This window comes from Neolamprologus multifasciatus, unplaced genomic scaffold (genome assembly GCF_963576455.1).
Source record: "Neolamprologus multifasciatus unplaced genomic scaffold, fNeoMul1.2 chr03_unloc_1, whole genome shotgun sequence".
NCBI lineage: Eukaryota > Metazoa > Chordata > Actinopteri > Cichliformes > Cichlidae > Neolamprologus > Neolamprologus multifasciatus.
The window spans coordinates 1324803-1344170 of NW_028181971.1; the positions used below are offsets into that span (position 1 = coordinate 1324803).

A 19368-nucleotide genomic window follows, 5' to 3' on the forward strand; every position below is an offset into this window, starting at 1 on the left:
GACTGGATTTGACCGCGTCAACTACTGGCACTCTCTGGACATGGCTTACACTTGCCTGACACCTGTTGTTGGGCTTACGACAATAACCCCTCGCCAGGGTCCCCCCCGTCTTCACTCAGGTGGAGTAAACCCTCAGAACCTACGGCCGATAGGTCGGGCATCTGCTTCGGCCGTTGAGCCACCAAACATACACAGGCCTCCATATACAGGCTTCCAAAATATCACAAGGATTTTATTCAAGACTTTTCAAACTTCTTAGCTGGAACTGTGCCAAACTACGATCGAATCTTAATCGTTGGAGATTTTAATATTCATGTGCGTTGTCCCTCTAATTCACTGGCCAGAGACTTTTTAAGTTTGATAGACTCCTTCAGTCTTGCTCAACTTGTGTCTGGGCCGACCCAGAAACAGGGTCATACATTGGATCTTGTGCTGTCTCTGGGTTACCGGTCCTAAACATGGAAATATGTGATGCTGTTTTTTCTGATCACTGTCCTGTTGTGTTTGATATACTTTTATCTCGCCGCCATTTTACACCTCTTATTTCTACACGTCGTTGTCATGTTTTTAACCCATCTACAACAGAACAATTTTCTATTGCTTTTAAAAAAGTTTTAAGATCTCCCCTTGGCTTTGGTACCGAGGAAATGACAGTTAATTTTTATGATAAATGTAAAACTGTCCTTGATGAGGTCGCTCCTTTTAAAACTATAAGTTCGAAACCACGACCAGACCCATGGATAAATAAGGCCACTCGTTCAGCCAGACGAGAGTGCAGGAAGGCTGAACGTAAGTGGAAAAAAGATGGGCTGCAGGTTTCTCATGTTGAGACAGTGTGTACAGGTATCAGGACATTGTAAAAGCAGAAAAGTCTAGGTTTTTTTCTAATGTTATTGAGAATAGCTCCAATAATCCTCGGATTCTTTTTTCAATTATTGATTCTGCCCTGAATATTTCTCCAGCTTCTTGTATTAATAGTTCCTCAGACACCTGTGAAAGGTTCTTGCAGTTTTTTATCAATAAGATAAAACAGCTTCGATCTATAATCGCCCTGCCTTCACATGACGTTTCTAAAATATTCACCTGCCCTGCTGTTTTTGATCAGTTTGAGCCGGTGTGTCTTGATCAGATGGAGGAATTATGTAGTGGCACAAAGACATCATCATGTCCAAATGACATTATTCCAACACATCTTCTAGGTTGTCACTTCTGACATTTTAGCTATTTTTAATAGCAGCCTTAACTCAGGTGTTGTGCCAGCCTGTTTTAAACATGCTGTTGTACAGCCTGTACTTAAAAAACTTAGTGAGGACAGAGGAGTCAAGATTAACTTCAGGCCTATTTCAAAGCTCCTCTTCCGGTCGAAAATTTTGGAAAAGATTGTGTTTGTTCAGCTGCAATCTTTTGTAAACAGACACAATGTTCTTGAGAGGTTTCAGTCTGGTTTTAAAACTCTTCATAGTACAGAAACTGCACTTTTAAAAGTTCTTAATGATCTTTTATTAGCCACTGACTCAGGTGACTCAGCTGTGCTTCTGCTCTTAGATCTGACCGCAGCCTTTGATACTGTTGACCACAGCATCTTAATCTCACGGTTGGAGCATTGTGGCGTAAAGGGCACCCCATTAGAGTGGTTCAGGTCATACCTGTCTGACAGGACTTTCTCTGTGAGCGTTGGAGATTTTATCTCTTCCTCAGCTCCCCTTACTTGTGGTGTTCCCCAGGGATTTATACTGGGGCCAATATTGTTCTCCATTTATATGCTGCCTTTAGGTCTAATTTTTAGAAAATATTACATTTGTTTTCATTCATATGCCGATGATACTCAGATCTATCTTCCACTGAAGGGAAATAGTTCTGCCTCACTAGAACCCTTACTTCAGTGTCTCTGTGAAGTTAAATCCTGGATGGCCTCTAATTTCCTTAACTTCAATGAGAACAAAACCGAAGTGATAATTTTTGGACCAAGCGGCAATCCCAGCACCTCTAATTTTAACCTGCATAGTCTTCAGCCTTTTGTCAAATCACATGCCAAAAATCTGGGGTTATATTTGACAGCAATTTCACCTTTGAAAAACAGATTAGCTCAGTCGTACAGCGGTCCTTCTTCAAACTCAGGCTTTTATCTGAGGTGAGATCATTTTTATCTTTTAAAAACTTCGAAGGGGCGATTCATGCTTTTATTATATCCCAGCTGGACTATTGGAACTCCTCATATGCTGGAGTTAGCCAGACCTGCCTGGCAAGGTTTCAGTTGGTCCAGAATGCTGCAGCTCGTCTTCTGACATGTACTAAAAGATGCGAACACATTTCCCCGTGCTCGCCTCCCTTCATTGGCTCCCTGTCCGCTTCAGAATTAATTTTAAAATGTTATTGTTGATTTACAAAACCCTGAATGGACAGGCTCCCGGGTATTTGTCTGACCTCCTGCAGACTTATACCCCCTTTAGATCTCTTAGATCAAGTGATCTTTTGCTTTTAGCTGTACCAAGGTCGAGGCTGGTTCATAGAGGTGATCGAGCATTTGCAGTCGTAGCGCCTAAGCTGTGGAATAATTTACCCCTACACATCAGACAGGCTCCCACTGTCAGTCTTTTTAAATCTTATCTTAAAACGCATTTTTATTTACTGGCTTTTAATACAGCATGAGAGTTATTTGTTATTTTATTATGTATGTTGTATTCTTGTACAGTATTTTTTATTATGTATGTTGTATTCTTGTACAGCACTTTGGTTAGCGCTCCTGTTGTAATTAAATGTGGTATATAAATAATTAAACCATAACCATAACCAAAAAATATAACAGGACACTGGCGTAAATTCTCAACCGTCTCACACTTCTGTTTAATCAGTTTTCTATTTGACGTTTAGTCAGCTGTGTAAAAACCAAGGAGGAACCCACCCGATGGATTAATAAAGTTTTATTTTATCTAATCTAATAACTTTAATCTCAGCCAAACCGATTCACTCACGAACAAACACGATGTGCCGGGAGTCCGCTGTTCTCGCCGGCTCTAATAATCCTCGACCTCATTGTCTGCTATGGAGCTGGCGGGTCACAGACGTCTCCGAAAACGTCGGCGCGCCAGTGGCATGTATAGAAAATTTTTTGTTGGGGGGGCCAGGTAGGGGCAAAGATTTGGAGAAGGGTGGCAGATGTAATTGGCAGATAATGTTTAAAAAACAATTCTACCAACCGTTAACCATAATTCAATAAATCTAACAACCGAATGCACTTTTAACTCTTATTAGAATGAGATTTTAACCACTGCGGTGCAAAGTTTTTAGATACTGTGTTGATAAAGTACAAGAGATACAATCAGTCTTTGTCAGCTTTGTCAGTGTTTACTCAAGGACAGCAATATTTGCATAGTATTTTTACTGACATATAGTGCACATATGTTTTGGGCAAAAACATTTTTGAATATTAAAATATGAACATTTTTAGCCAATGCCAATGTAAAACTTTATCTGCCTATTTAAAAAAAAGAAGATAATCTCCTCACAAACTGGTGTTTGATTTTGAAACAGGAAAAAAGTGGGGAAACAACTGAAAAGACTAACATTTGAATGAAACCTGAAAGCAAGTAAATACTTTATATGCTGCCTTATGGTAAACTTTGGTAATATTGATGTATAAAGAACAACACTGGCTGATGATGAAATACAGTCAGCTGGCATGGTGACACTGCCAGTATTAACCTGCAGGGCTGGACTGGGACAGAAAATCGGGCATTTTGACTACAGACCGGCTCACCAGGTATTAAAGCCATAAAGCCTTTGAATGAAAACAAACGCTGTTGTGACAGTGATGTACAGTCTTGTTGGTATATGTATGATTTCTATACATTTTACGTCAGATAAAAACTTTGGTTGTAAGATTTAGATAATTATTTAATAAAAGCTAGATATTTTAAATGAGAATAAGAAAGTATTTCTTTGTGCCCCCCTCTCCCTGCACAGCTATCAGCTGTCAGCTGCTTAAAAAAGGAAGCTGGTGTTATTTGTCTCTCAGAAACAGTTTACAGTTTACTAAAAGATAAACCTGTTTCTCCATCACCAGTTCAGCTCTGATGATTCAGTAAGGACATCTCCTGGTTTCATCTTCATGTTTCCCTCTCACCACATATCCAAACCGACATCATGACCAGCAGCTTTACAGCTGTGGCTCCAGCAAACATCAGCTGATACTAGAAATTAATATTAAATAAATTCTAACAACAGCTGATCAAGCTTAAACGTGCTGCTGTTGTTTAGCGCGACATCTGCTGGTTTCCTCTTTCTGGCGCAAAGTGGGCGATAAATAAACAAGAGAGAAAAGCCGATCAGCTGATCATTGATCAGTTTCATGATTGAAGTAGAAACAGGAGAGGGAGGGGGAGAGAATGAGAGAAGAAGAGGCAGCTGTGCAGCTAAAGACAGAATAAATCCAGCTTTGTGTCTTTTTTTCATTATAGCGAAAGTACGGGACAAACTGCTTCTCTTCTCAGCTCAATACAAAATGTGTAATATTTTCTCTGAATGAGGGACCATTCTACATTCTCGCTTGAAAATAACTTAAAAGTTTATTTTGTGACCCAGAAAGAGTAATATTTAAAAGTTTTTAGCCCCGCTCGTCTGCCATTGCCGCGTTTGAGTTTTGGATGAAATGCATTCTGGGATATTTAGCTGTACCAAGTCCACACAAGTCACCACCGATGCATGCTCGATAAAACAGGCAGAGTGAGAACACATCCGCTTTTTCACGTTCTCGGCTTGATGCGTACTTCGAATTGGAACAGTACTTGGTCTCCGACTGATGATGCATCATATACACAAGAACGCAAGTACGCATATTGAGAAAGGCCCTACGAATTAGGACAGCCTTCGGCGCATCACTGTGATGTAATCGGTCTACAAAAGCGGCCTCAGGAGGATGCAGCCCATGAATTTGGACACAACCGTTGTTATGGAAGTGGAGGAAGCGCAGTTTTTTGGCTTTCCCGATATTTCAAAAGTGCTTCAACTCTTTGCTATGACTGTCGGCATAATTTGCAGATGATAATGGTTGTAGCCGCTGCGATGCTTTCGACCAAAACAGGCACAGCTTGATGACATCATCAACATGCGCTATTGCGGTAGAGCGGTATAGTCAAAATCTCTATGCTTGGCCAAATTTATACAGTTTCTATCGTATATCGTTTCTATCGCCCACCCCTACGTATTCAGCTACAAAATAACACAATAATATAATCTGATGATCATTATTATAAGAGCAGGATCCATATTTGATATCAGAGTAACACACTGATGGTTATGTGCAGCCATGTGGGTCCCTGACTGTGGGTCAAACAGAAGCTTTTGAGCCCCGGCTCGGACAGTCTCGGTCGTTGTGTCCTTGGGTAAGACACTTCACCTACCGCCTACTGATGTTGGCCAGAGGGGCCGATGGCGCGATATGGCAGCCTCACTTCTGTCAGTCTGCCCCAGGGCAGCTGTGGCTACAACTGTAGCTGCCTCCACCAGTGTGTGAATGTGTGTGTGAATGGGTGGATGACTGGGTGTGTAAAGCGCTTTGGGGTCCCTAGGGGGGACTAGTAAAAGTGCTATACAAATACAGGCCATTTACCATTTCTGATTGGTTGCTGACCTTGGTCACCTGTCCACTCTCACCTGTGTGTGTTTGCTCTCTCTTTGCTGTCTCCATCCTCTCTCTCCTTTCTCTCCCTCTCTGTCTTTGTACCGTCACTCAGGTCCAATGGAAACAGTGACATTTACAAACCAATCAAAGACAAACTGATCCATGTCAGGTGATAACAATATTCAAAGTGAATACAGGCTGCTGCTGGACACAGACAGGTGACATCATTTTGACTTGCTGTCACCTGGATCTGGACTCATAAACACTGAAGCCCTGAACAGGAATACAAATCATTTTCTGCCAACTAGCGACACACCAGCAGATAATGGCTCAGAAAGCTAAAATGAGCCAATCATTTCTGTGTTTAGTTCCTGAAATCAGATCTGATATCAGCAGCTCTGAGTTCATTCATCATTATTGTCCAGTGATGAGATTTCTGCTCCGTTTGGTAACAGTCAGCAGGTTTTTCCTGCGTGTGGACGTGAACAGTCGTACCTGACAGCAGGTAGCAAACAGAGATCATCTTTCCAGCTGGAACTCTTCACTGAACTGAACTCATTCAAAATGTTCTGGAGTCAAAACAGGAAACAGTCCAAATGTGTGTCTTCACTCTGACTCTGGATCAGATCTCAGTGACAGACTGTGGACATTATGGAAGCCTAAATGTGACACCATCTTCCTCCTTCATCTGCAGATTAAAGCCAAACAAAGATTCTCATTAAAAGTCTGCAGGTCTGAGAGAGACTCAATCGTTGTGTCAAACACAGTAAGAGGAGCTGAAGCACAGATGTGAAGAGCAGATTCATCAGATTATGACCTCACTCTGTTTTGTCTTCATATACATTCAGTCTGTGTTTATAATGCAGATTTTCTGCTTTTATAATAACACATTTTATATTTTCTATCATCACAGACTGACTGAGTGCTGGCTCTCAGAGACTCTCTGTGAAGTTGTGGCCTCAGCTCTGAAGTCCAACCCCTCCCATCTGACAGAGCTGGACATGAGTTACAACCTCAACCTGCAGGATTCAGGTGTGAAGCTTCTGTGTGCTGGACTGGAGAGTCCAAACTGTCGACTGGAGACTCTGAGGTGAGTTCACTGACTGCAGCTGTTGTTGTTTTTCTATATTTCATGTCTTTGATTGATGTTTGAAACTTTCTTTAGTTCCTAAATGTTCAGGATGTGTCTGAAGACAAATGTGAAGAAGTTTGAGTGCTTTCAGAAATGTTGTCTTTCCAAACGACTGAACAACAGTTTTTCCTTTTGGCTGCAAACAGAAGTGACAGACTTGAGCAGGGTTCATTTAAAGGCTGACAGAAGTGGAGTGGTGACGGGGAGATGTTTGACAGGACAGTGTTTCAGCCTCCACAGGTTCATGTTGTGCTCCATCAGTCAGTGAAGATGAAGTCAGTGCTGATGAGGCTGTAGAGTGTGTGAGGGATGTGAATGAGGATGATGAAGATCTGATGATAGCAGATAAAAAAAGGCTGCAGAGACTTTGAGCTTCTGTGGAAACAGAGAGAGAGAAAAGAAAGACATTAATGTCAAAGCTAATAAAGGTGAAGTTAGGAGCTGTGATGATGTTCATGTATCAGAAGCTGATCTGGCTGCTACAGAGACGACCCACACAGCTGCTGTGGTGAGGTGTGTGTTAAAGCAGAGGAACACAGAGCAGCTGAACACAGGCCCAAACATGACAACAAAGCAGGATTCAGGCTCTGTGAGAGGATTTCAAACAGAAGCTGGAGAAGAGAAAGGACTCTGTTGGACTATGGAAAGAAGGCAGCTGAGACCAGTCCAAGTGTTTCCATGGAGCCCAGTCTAACATTCATTTATACACCAACGTACAGAAGTGAATGGGAAAATGAATCCATAGTTTCAAATGTAGAAATAGTTCTCAGTTCATTTACAGAGTTTAATACAGTTCATGAGGAAATGAGAAATGTTCAAATCAGCAGCTGGTAGGAAGTCTGCTTCACAAAGTTGGTTCCAATTCCAGTAGTTTGTGATGCACTTGAACGCAGCATGAGCAGTTCACTGCCTAACCCCACGGAGACTGTCAGTCTGGACTTTCCTTTTTCCCTGTTGGCTGTCAGTGAGATTTCAGAGCAATCAGAGACTGTGGATCTGTGTATGAAGTATAATTCACGTGCAGTTGTAGAATGAATGGATTAACCCTAACCTGAGAAACATGGTACGCCCCGGCTCTGCTAGGCGACAGGGGAGGTAACATGAATGAGCCCAGAGACAGGAAGGTCAGATAAAAAAGAAAAACAAAAGGTTTATTACCACAACTGAAAACTGTTACTGAAACAACTCACTAGGCAATGAGGTGATTTAAACAAACAAAAAAACTTATCTATAGAGATTGACATTGTCGACTTTGTGGGTACCCGTGGCAACAACATCAAGACACTGCATGAAGCGCTAGCATTTCCAGCACCGGTAATCATTAGTTCTGCGGCTTTAATCCCTACTTGCATTGTATTTGCCCCAAAAACAGTTCTGTACAAAACGATGAAGAACACGGCAGGTCCGTACAAAGACAGACGTGACGGAAAGGCAAAAAAAGGACGAGGAAAAAATCAAAGGAGTGAAAGGGTCAGACCCATACAAGGATACAGAGTGCAGTAAGGATGTTAGTGTGCTGCCCAACTTTTATCACGCACATATTTATTATTGTATGGTCCTAAGTGTGAGTGCATACACTCACAAAATGTTTAGTAACTTCAGATCCCTGCAACAAGCCCAGGTCCAGTTTACTTTGGTGATTTGGACTATTCCATCTCACAGCTGTTGTTTTTTTCCTTTTTCTCCTGTACAGGCAAACACATCTATTTGTCGTTTCAGGTTGTAGTGTTACACAACATTTTCAGATCTAATAGAAATAAAAAAGTGTTTCGTAAACATGTTGACGGATTGGCTGTGTTAGTTCAGTGACAGATTTATTTGGAAAGAAAACAGTTTTTAACTTGCAGTCAAAAACTAATGTGTACGCTTATGCCTGCATTTTTATTTTGTTAAATACAAACAAAATTATAGCAGAAGTGCTGCCACGTGTCTGGCCAGAAAGAGCTGTTTATTTAGTAGTTCAATGAACGGCTTCAGATAGTAAGAGTGAGAAAAAAAATACGTTCTTGTTTGCAGTTTTGTCTTGTTGACATATCTGACTTACTGTTGGAACTATTTAGATCAATAGTATACAACCCCAAAGTGATACTATATCAATATCAAGTCTGATTCTGCCTTCCAAAATGACTTACTCATTTAACAATTTCAAAATGCTCTTAAATTGAAATTTCATTTTTCCACAGGATGTTAAATCAATAGTATCCAATAGTGTCCAACCCCACAGTGATACCATATCAATTTCAAGGCACGTATGTATCAGCATGTACAGAAGGTTAGAGTCGTGACTCCAGGGCCTGGTTTGAGTCTCCCCAAAACCATTTCCTGTGTGTCTATATCCCCACTTCTCCCTCTCTTCCTGTCTTCTCTGTCCTATACAGTGAAGACAAAAGGCCTCAAGTTCTGAAAACTCTTCCCCTTCATCATCTTCCATCTCTCTCATCTAACATCACCAGTATTCTCTGAGTAGAGAATCTTTTCACAATCTTGAATGATAAGGATCCAAGTGGGTGAAGTTTATGTATTTGCTGTGTTCTCCCCAATTTGTAGTTGGGACAGAGTGTGGGAAACTCTCAAAATTACATCCAGAAGAAAAACATCGAGTGAAGTGTTTGTTTCATCATCCTTCACAACTCATCCACCAGGTGTCCAAACATATCATTAAATGATATTATTGTATAAACAACCAAGCTTTATAGAATTGGCAGGTGAACTTTTCTTTATCTTTGGATTGCTTAGGAGATTCTTAATTACTGTCTGGAGATTTTTTAGAGTCACATATTTTGTTTTAATGGTAAAACAGAATTATTGTTCAGTTCAATGAGCAGGTAGCTGTGAGATTCATAATAATGAGGTATATTTGTATTAAAGATGACTAAACTTGAACAGTAGCTGTGTGAGTTACTTTGTTTACTCATGTGTGCTGATGTTGTGAGTAATTTAAAGCTGAAGTAAACTTGTAATGAGTTTAATAGAGTTTCTGAAGTAAGTGTACTTGGAGATATTTATGTGTTTACTAAAGTCCAGGATATTTCAATAACAGGATTGTCATGAAACAGAGCAGAAATGAGCTGAGCTTCTTATCTCATCACTGCGTTCACAGTGAGTCACTTCTCTCTGCTCAGTCTGTAACAAATCAAAGTGTTGCTGAATGTTGCTATTCAAACTCAAAGCCATGCTTCCTACACCCACGTGGTTCAGTCACACAGTAACTGATGGTAAATAATGTTTGTGTTGAGCACATCGTACAGGTCAGCTGCTCCACACAGATCTCAGGTTTACATGCTGGAACAGTGATAATGAAGGATTGTTTGTTTCATACAGATGTGACATGAACAATAACACATTCATGAAATCCTGTTAGGAACACAAACACTATTCTAGCTGGAGAGCATATTTGAAAGAAGGTTAATGTAGGGGATCATCAACAACAATAATAACTAGTGGTGCAACGGATCACGGTTGATCCGAAATCCGAACTGATCCCACTCCACGGTTTGGTACGCACGTGATCCGAAGATTCGAAAAAGAAAAAAATGTATGTGTATGGTGGCGTGGTCAGTCTGTCAAGCGGTAGTTATGGTCAGCGCTAGCGGTCCAAGTGGCGGAGCAGAGGAGTTTGCAGCATTTAAGCAGCCCTTTGCTGCCCAATCCGACCGGGCTAAAGCTAAAGCTGTTACAGAAGCTACTGCGGTGTTTAGCTGCAGACGGGAGGCCGTATTCTGTTGTGCAAAACAAGGTTTAAACTGTGATGAACGTGCTTGAGCCACGTTATGATATCTCGTTGCGCGTCCACTTCAGTGACAAGATCGTTCCAAGCATGTATGAGCAGGAGAAGTTTAAAGTTCTGGCTGAACTGTCCCAGGCATCTTCTGTTGCTCTAACTACAAATGGGTGGACCTCCAGGGCAACGGAAAGCCACGTGACCGTGACCGCTCGTTATATCACAGCAGAGTGGTACATACAAAGCACTGCACTGCCCTATAGATTACATTAGATTAGATGAAACTTTATTTATCCCTTGGGTTGGTTCAAACTGAAATTCAGTTTCCAGTAGCACAGCACCGACAGAAGTTGCAGAATGTGAGCAGAAATATACCAAATATACACAAATATAAATACAGAGAATACAAAAGGGATAAATAGAATAAATAGGAATAAGAATACAAGGGAACGGCACATTTCAAATATTTTGAGTCTATTACACCGTTGGATATTAACAAAAACTATTGCACAGTGAAAAGGCACTACAGCTATTTGCCCCCCCATCCTCTGTCCCTGTTTCCCCTCCCTCTCCCCTCCAGAGAGGAGTTAAACAGTTTGATGGTGTGTGGGACTTTTTAAGTCTGCTGGTCCTTGACTTTGGGAGAAGCAACCTGTCACTGAACAGACTCCTCTGGGTGTTCATGGCCGTGAGCAGAGGATGCAGAGGATGCCCAGCATGGTCCATATTGCACCGTAATTTTGTTTTTATATTAAAGTGCTTCAGTTGAATGTTTTTTAATAGGCAAAAAGTACTTAAATAAGTAAATGGCGAGTCAAATTTCTATCTTTTTTTTCTATTTTTGCTGATCCGAAAAGTGATCCGATCCGTGACTTAAAACCGTGATCCGATCCGAACCGTGAGATTTTTGATCCGTTGCACCACTAATAATAACTCACCACCACCTCACCATTTGGGTTGATAGCTGCATGTTTATTGATGTAGTCATTTTCTCCTATGTGTATTGGTGCACTTATTTTCTTCTTCCTTCATTTCTTCCTTATTCACATCACATAAAAAGCTGCACAGAGACAGACACTGGACATGTTTAGCCTAGCTTAGTACAAGGACTGGACCCACGGGGGAAACGGCTCCCATTGCTGGATCAAAACATGAAAACAAATCTGAAGTAAAGTTTTATTGAAGTGAACTGTGGTGGTGCCTGGCAGGGAAAAGGGGATATTTTTTATTGTAAATATAATTCTGTATAAGTCTTAAAAAAGGAACAACTAAAATGTTCCAGCTGAAAAAATGAAATCAGTTTCAGTTTATGAGCTCTGTTTGTTTTCTTTACAGTTCCAACCTTTTATAGTGAAATGAGCTGCTCATCCCTGTTTAGATGACCTGCATAAAACAATACAGAGCACATTGGGCTGAATATGGAAGCATCACAGTACAGCTTCACTGAAGCATTAAAGTCTCTGATATGAAATGAGAAATGAAGCACCAGAGCTTTTTCATGAGTGGAAATCCACTGTGACTGTGAGCTGCTGCTACAGCCTCCAGATTAGCCAGCAGCTCATCCTGCTCAACATTATCTCACCAACTTTAATGGAAGTGTGATGTTTTCAGCTGGAGTGATGGTCAGGGTGGCCTCCCTCTCCTCTTCTTCTCCTCTTCTTCTTTCATTTGTAAAGCCACTTCTGCTGCTTTCATTCATTTGGAAGTCCTGTAGCTGAGTTTGGAAGAGACTAACAGCCTCGGCAGCAGAGGGGAGAAAGGCTGTAACACCACCACTTTACTCTGTTCTACCTGTCACATCATTTTATCAGGAAACAAATATGCTCATGTTTTTACTATGTTTGTCTTGAAGATGTAAGAAGATCACATGGTGCTTTTTATTATTGTGTTGGTTTGTTTCCTGTCTCTTGGATGGAGCCCAGCTGTGCGTGGCCCCTGGGCCTGTGGTCAGAGTGTGTGCTGGATAATCCGGCCCAGGATGAGGCCAAACTGACATGGCATGAAATGTCTGTCACATAATTGAGCTTAGTGTAGTTTCATTTCTGCACAATTTAAAAACAACCAAAACTTTTTTCTGTCTTTTCTATGTTATACTGTAGACTTTCTTTGATACTGTGTCCAAAAGGAGCAGCTTTTACTTTGAAGGGGAGCCGTCTCTGTTTCCTCTTCAGATTGGATGATCGAAGCAAATTAGTGTGTGATGTTGAAGCTGAACCTTCTTCAGCTCTGAACAGATGATGAAACACTGAATGATTTCAAGCTCACACTTTGTCTAATAAACTTACATCTTTCATTCTTTATACAGATTGAGTGACTGTGGTTTGTCAGAGATCAGCTGTGATTATCTGGCAGCAGCACTGAAGTCCAACCCCTCCCATCTGAGAGAGCTGGAGCTGAGTAACAACAACAAGCTGCAGGATTCAGGAGTGAAGCATCTGTGTGGTTTCCTGGAGAGTCCAGGATGTGGACTTGAAACTCTGAGGTCAGTCAGCATGTTTTAGTTGTGCTGAGATGAATATGATGTGAAAGTTGTGCTGACACTAAACTGCAGACATCAGGCTGATATTATACTTATCCACACTGAGGATCTTCATGGTAAAGTCTGTTTTCTTCTTCTCTGGTTTAGTCCATTGACTGCAGCAGAACAATGTTCACATTTCAAACAGTGAGACTCAACGTATGGCCCGCGGCCCATACGCGGCCTGGCCACCTTTCCTGATTCAGAGAGAGGGGACCCTGATTAACTGTGTAGCTTCTTCCTCACAGTTCTAAGTATCAGACACAACAATCAATAATCCACAGCTGACTGTCTTTAGCAGGTCAAAGGTCATGGCACACAGCAGACAGTGGGATATATTATAATTCTGATCATTTATCAGCACATATCCATGTGTATAAAAACAAAGCTGATACTGTGAGACTTGATCAGAGGTGTGATCATCACAGCAGAGGCCTTTGTGTCAAAGTCACTGAGGATCAAACAGAAACACATGAAGAAGATTTTCCTCTTCTGGCTTTTTATAGCAGATAACCTTCAAAATCTTCTGCAGTCGATCAAAAACTGAAGCAAACCATGAATCAACATGTGAACATGACCTGATGCTGCTGAAGTGAAGCAAAGTTACAGAGGTTTGATTACAGACTCAGCTGAGAGTTTGTAATCTGTCATCATTTTAAAAGGTTTAAATTTCTTCAGTATTGAACAGCAGAAATGAGGCTTTGTTTTCGGAGGCCGACAGCAGTGAACACAACAGCAGACTGGTGCGTAATAAGCAGTGAATGATGCAGAAAACAGATTTTTGAAGGTAAACTGTTCTTGAAGTACACTGAGAGAGAGAGAGCTGTGCAGGAAGTAAACGTCAAAGTCAGAGAGAATTCATGACGATGTTCATCAAACGTAAAGCGTAGTTTGGATCTTCTTTTGCTGCTGGTTCAGTCAGTTTTGGTTGGAGACAGATGAAACCTGCACCTTCAGGATCTGTGAGCTGTCCACTTTCAGCCCCGACGGCGTGTCCGTGTACGTGCCGTCGAGTGAACTATCCACACTCTGTGTTTCCATCTTTGTGTGTTTAGCTGCTCTCATTTACTGTTTTATCTGTTTGGTTGTTGTTGAAATAGTTTGGGAGCTTTAACCTGAGATTCTGGAAAAATACATTTATATTAAAAATCGATTCAGGATTGAATGAATCAACATCGCTTTATTCAAATTAAAACCATTTAAATAGGAAAATCCATTTTTTTACACTCGCCTCTAATGCTGGGTAATGTCAGCTGGTCCATGTGCAGCTGGCTGTGAGGCTCAGGGAGCGTCTACAAAGATCAACACTGAAAGAACATCATCCATAAATACTGAGTAATAACTGGACTCTCATACAGCGAGACTCAAATGCTTTTAAACATCAGCTTATCCTGCTGATCCAAGTCCAACACTGAGTTTGTAAAAACATGTTTGTCAATCATTTTGTTTGGTTTCTGAGGGAAATGATCCAATAACTTGCTGCTAATACACAACATTTCATCATATTTCCTCATAACCCTCTTTTGTCTGACCATTTGAATCCCATTTGAATTTGCAATAAAGTATGCACAGAGTTTGGTGACAATAATGACAGTAGATGTTTGTGTGAAAGTGCTGGAAGCAAATGAGTGTGTGATGTTCTTTCAGTGTTGCACTTTGTAGACGCTCCCTGAGCACTGGTCTCACAAGCCAGGTGCACATACAGACCAGTGTTGTTAGTCCAGGTCAGAAGACGACTTGTTGGAATGAAAATGAGCTTGTAGTTTGTCTGCTTTAATAATGTGACTGGAAAAAGGTGTTGGACTTCAAATATGTCCATTTCTTTCACACTTCACCTTTAAAAGTGAAGCCTTGTGGTTCCTGGAAGGAAAAATATGACTTTTTCAAGTCTTTGTCCTGTTTTTTCTCTTGTTGTGTTTGTTTGAAGCTGCTTCCTGTTGGCTTCAGCTGTTTGGAGTTTCCATTTTCTAAACTTCTACATTCTGAACCTTCTTCAGCTCTGAACAGATGATGAAACACTGAATGATTTCAAGCTCACACTTTGTCTAGTAAACTTACATCTGTCACATAATTGAGCTTAGTGTAGTTTCATTTCTGCACAATTTAAAAACAACCAAAACTTTTTTCTGTCTTTTCTATGTTATACTGTAGACTTTCTTTGATACTGTGTCCAAAAGGAGCAGCTTTTACTTTGAAGGGGAGCCGTCTGTTACCTCTTCAGATTGGATGATGGAAGCAAATTAGTGTTTGATGTTGAAGCTGAACCTTCTTCAGCTCTGAACAGATGATGAAACACTGAATGATTTCAAGCTCACACTTTGTCTAATAAACTTACATCTTTCATTCTTCATACAGATTGGAGCGCTGTGGTTTGTCAAAGATCAGCTGTGATTATCTGGCAGCAGCACTGAAGTCCAACCCCTCACATCTGAGAGAGCTGGAGCTGAGTCACAACTACAACCTGCAGGATTCAGGAGTGAAGCAGCTGTGTGTTCTTCTGGAGAATCCACGATGTCGATTTGAAACTCTGAGGTCAGTCACATGTTTTAGTTGTGCTGAGATGAATATGATGTGAAAGTTGTGCTGACACTGTGGATCAGTAGGCCCACACACCTCTATACAGGAAGTCTGGTTCTACTCTTTGTAGAACTTCTGATCCCTGATCCTCTGAGTCTGACTCAGTAGATAATGCAGAGCTCTGAGCTGATGTGGGTTCGTGAACTCAGGCAGCCTGACAGAGTTGATGTCCATGTCTTCCCTGCTTGTCCTGATATACATAAACATGAGTATCCTTGCAGGTCAGATCTTATCAGTCACACCTGTTAGTGCAGCTCTCCTCTAGATTGTAGTGGTTATTAAACTAGGATGATTTTAGGAGCCTGGACCGCAGACTCCAAGGGAAGTTATAACTTGGAAAGACTAAACAAACCTATTAGAGCTGTTTGCACTAACATAGATAAATACTCAGATTTACATCTTTATTGTCTCACAAAGGGTTAAAAAGTGAATGTGCACAGAGAGGTTGGTGGTGAGATGGGCACTTCCAGCACTGTAGATGTGTTCCAGCTCAGTATTCATGGAAATAATCCGGAGAGCAGGATTCCTTGATGAATGTCACATCTTCTTAAAGTTATAATCCACTGGGAAAACTGAAACTGTTGATCTGATATCTACTCAACCAATCAGGTGTTTGATCTCCAGCCCCACCTTATTATCAGTTTCTCTCTCTTTTACATCTGAATTATCTTCACTTCACATTTCAGTCAGTTCAGATTTCATTAGCACGTTCACTTTAGCATAATCCACTTTAATCCAAACACCTTTCTCTTTAAACTCTGTTTGTCAGTCACAGTATATCCAGTACAATCCTCTTTTTCACTGAGTCACACACATTCAGAGATCAGAGTGTCCTGTGTGTGCTCTCATTCACTCACCATCACTCTCATATGGCTGAAGTCTGTTTGTACACAGGCTAATCTGGGACTCTCCACCATTTGACCCTAGAAATAAAGAAGCTTCTTGGATGAGAGGTGAAAGGTGAAACGTCTTCAAGAAACTTAAAGAAGTCCAGATGCCTTTTTTTCTAAGCTCTTTAGATGACTGCGAACCTTCACAGACATGTCATCAGTGTCACTCTCAGAGCTACCAGCCCTTTGCTACAATCACAAAGCTCTTCATTGAAATGAAAGATATCAAAGCTGGATTTAAATGAGTCCAAGTCTTCTGCTGATTCAGCATCACATTCATCTTTGGTCGTTGTTCTGCATCCCCACCATGGACTTCATTCCTTCCCAAGCCAGCCTTGAGTGTCCTTTATTCAACCTATGCTCTGCTTTACTTTTAGACCTGATTTTAGCTGCTTTTCTTCTCTCCCTCTCATAACAAGACAGCTTCTTCTGACTGAGAAGATGTTGGTGTGATTTACTAATCCAGGGCTGATTTTTGGGGAAAATAGTTCCTTTTTTCAAAGTAATCCCCATTTTTCCCAGAAAGAAATGTTAGTAGAAATAAATGATCTAAGTGAGAACATGAGCCTTTAAAAAGTCTCTTCTGAGGCTGCTGCCAGTGGTCAAAGCCTCCAACAAAGCTCTCTAAGTGAATATGTGATCATAGCTTTAGTTTTTAAATGTGTATACTGAATACATTGGAGCACAAATTGTCCAAATTTCTGAAATATTTCCTGACAAAACAAGATTAAATATTGCTAAATATAATAGTATCTCATTACACTTCAACATAAGTGTTTTATTTTTGTAATTGTTTATCTGTTATTTTTCAGACTGAGTCACTGTGACCTGTCAGAGAGAAGCTGTGAAGATCTGGCCTCAGGTCTCAGCTCTCAGACCTCTAATCTGAGACAGCTGGACCTGAGTAACATTAACCTGAAGGATTCAGGCGTGAAGCTTCTGTCTGAAGGACTGAAGAGTCCACACTGTACACTGGAAACTCTCAGGTGAGATCAAGCATTTTTCTTTCATCAACTGACAGGATTAGCAAATTAATAATAAGGCAGTCCTCTAATAAGAGGAGATGTGGAGGTGTTTTGAAGGGCAACATACTCTTATGTTAACAAGACAGGAAGTAGTTCCTGGGAACTGCTTCCTTTGTTATTGTCTAAGTAGAAACATGATGGTAAAACAGTGATGAGTTTGCAGAGGTGAATCCACAGCACACAACACAACAATGCTGTTGCGTGCTGAAAACAAAACACAGAATCACAGAGCATGAAACCAACTTTTCTCCTCCCAGAAGTTCAGTCACAGACCTGCAACAGAAACAAAAATCAAAGATTCAAATGACGCAGAGCATTCATTTACTTATATCCACAAACATGTCCTCTACATATTCATGCTGTATTTACACACACATACAGAGGCTGTTTGTCTCTCACAGACAGGACACTGAGAAATACATCATGTAAAATATACCTGCAGGCTTCCAGCTGTGCACTTTGTCCCTGTTAGCTGTGATTGCCATGGCAACCTTGGTGTTGTGCGCGATGCAAGGACATGTTCAAAGGCAGACATCTGGCAGCAGCATCATATTTGATGCACTATCTGTGCTGAGTGTGCTGACTTTATTTCAAATGTCCCACTGCTGTGCAACATGAATCACACTTTCTGCACATTTCTGTAACTCCCAGGTAACCATGGTTACCCAGCTACGTCCAGTAGTCTCCAGAGAGACCAACAGCAGATTCATGTTGTAACACTGTGGCTTTCGTAGTCTCTCCTTTTTCTACAGCTCATGTGTTCTTCTTGTGATGGTGCGTCTTGAGGCTCATACATGCCATCATTTGTTGATCCTAAGAACGTTCCTCAGACCGACTTCTTCAACAACACTAATCGGCCTGCAGTTTGTAGCTACTCACTTCACTGTGGCGTTTGTTAGCTTGTCTTTCTTTGGTTTATCTAGACTCCTCCCACAAGCTGATCCAACATATTCTGCCCAAGCCTCCCACCTCTGTTTGTTTGGGTGGTTTGTTTGCTGCCATTAACAGCGTGTAAGGCATTTAAGTGATACTTCAGACTTGAAGTACTCCGGTGATAAAAAACTCAAATTTGCTTCCAGATAATTTTAGTTGTATCAACACTGCCCTGTGGAATAATTAGACTTTGGTGACAAACTGATGTGATCTCCATGTTTCCTTTGTTGGACTGCGGGCAAGTGTCAGAACTGAATGCACTGAGTAACATGTAGAGTTTAAATATGTGTCAGTTCCAGTTTTAGAGCTCTAAAGTGCAGCTAACATGTTAGGAATAGACAGTAACACTGAGCACACTGAAGTCAAATCTTTATTTATCCAGTTCCTCTGTAGGCTGAGCTCAGTCCATCCATTTAGTGAAATGATGTTTAAAGGTCTCCTTGTTCTGTGAGCGTGCACAGATCCTGAAGTAGAAAGCCTGGGTTAACAGAGAAATGATCATCACTGTGATGATGCTCATTATCTCTGATTGGGATTTGAGGTTTGTCAAAGCAGCAAACACAAAGAAAGCCTGGCTATGTTTGACTGGGTATGGAAGCAGCTCCCAGTTTGAGTTCAGGAGACAGACACCCTCTCTACTTTGAAGATCAGCTTCAAACTTTCCTTTTTGATAAAGCTTATAATAGAGCTGGATCAGGTGACCCTGAACCATCCCTTAGTTATGCTGCCATAGAGATGGATAAAAGACGGATTGTTGTTTTGTATCTCTGCAGTCTGTCAGGCTGTCTGATCACAGAGGAAGGCTGTACTTCTCTGGCCTCAGCTCTGAGCTCCAACCCCTCCCATCTGAGAGAGCTGGACCTGAGCTACAATCATCCAGGTGACTCAGGAATGAAGCTGCTGTCGGCTGGACTGAAGGATCCAGGCTGGAGACTGGACACTCTCAGGTATG

At 41.2% G+C, this 19368-nt stretch overlaps 1 protein-coding gene across 15 annotated transcripts in view; it reads left to right on the top strand.

Annotated features, from left to right (window-relative positions):
* The window catches only part of LOC146490539 (stonustoxin subunit alpha-like), a 164984-nt gene that overhangs the window by 61502 nt on the left and 84114 nt on the right, over positions 1-19368 (top strand). For 7 of the 15 annotated variants that reach the window (XM_085152984.1, XM_085153006.1, XM_085152985.1 and 4 more), the window contains 5 exons: positions 6534-6710; positions 12779-12955; positions 15347-15523; positions 17271-17444; positions 19190-19363. The exons of 3 other annotated variants lie outside the window; for them this stretch is intronic. In XM_085152984.1, the coding sequence (XP_085009110.1) occupies positions 6534-6710; positions 12779-12955; positions 15347-15523; positions 17271-17444; positions 19190-19363 (879 nt within the window). The remainder of the gene's footprint in view (positions 1-6533; positions 6711-12778; positions 12956-15346; positions 15524-17270; positions 17445-19189; positions 19364-19368) is intronic. 5 more of the 15 variants (XM_085152989.1, XM_085152988.1, XM_085153005.1 and 2 more) reach the window with 5 other exon arrangements.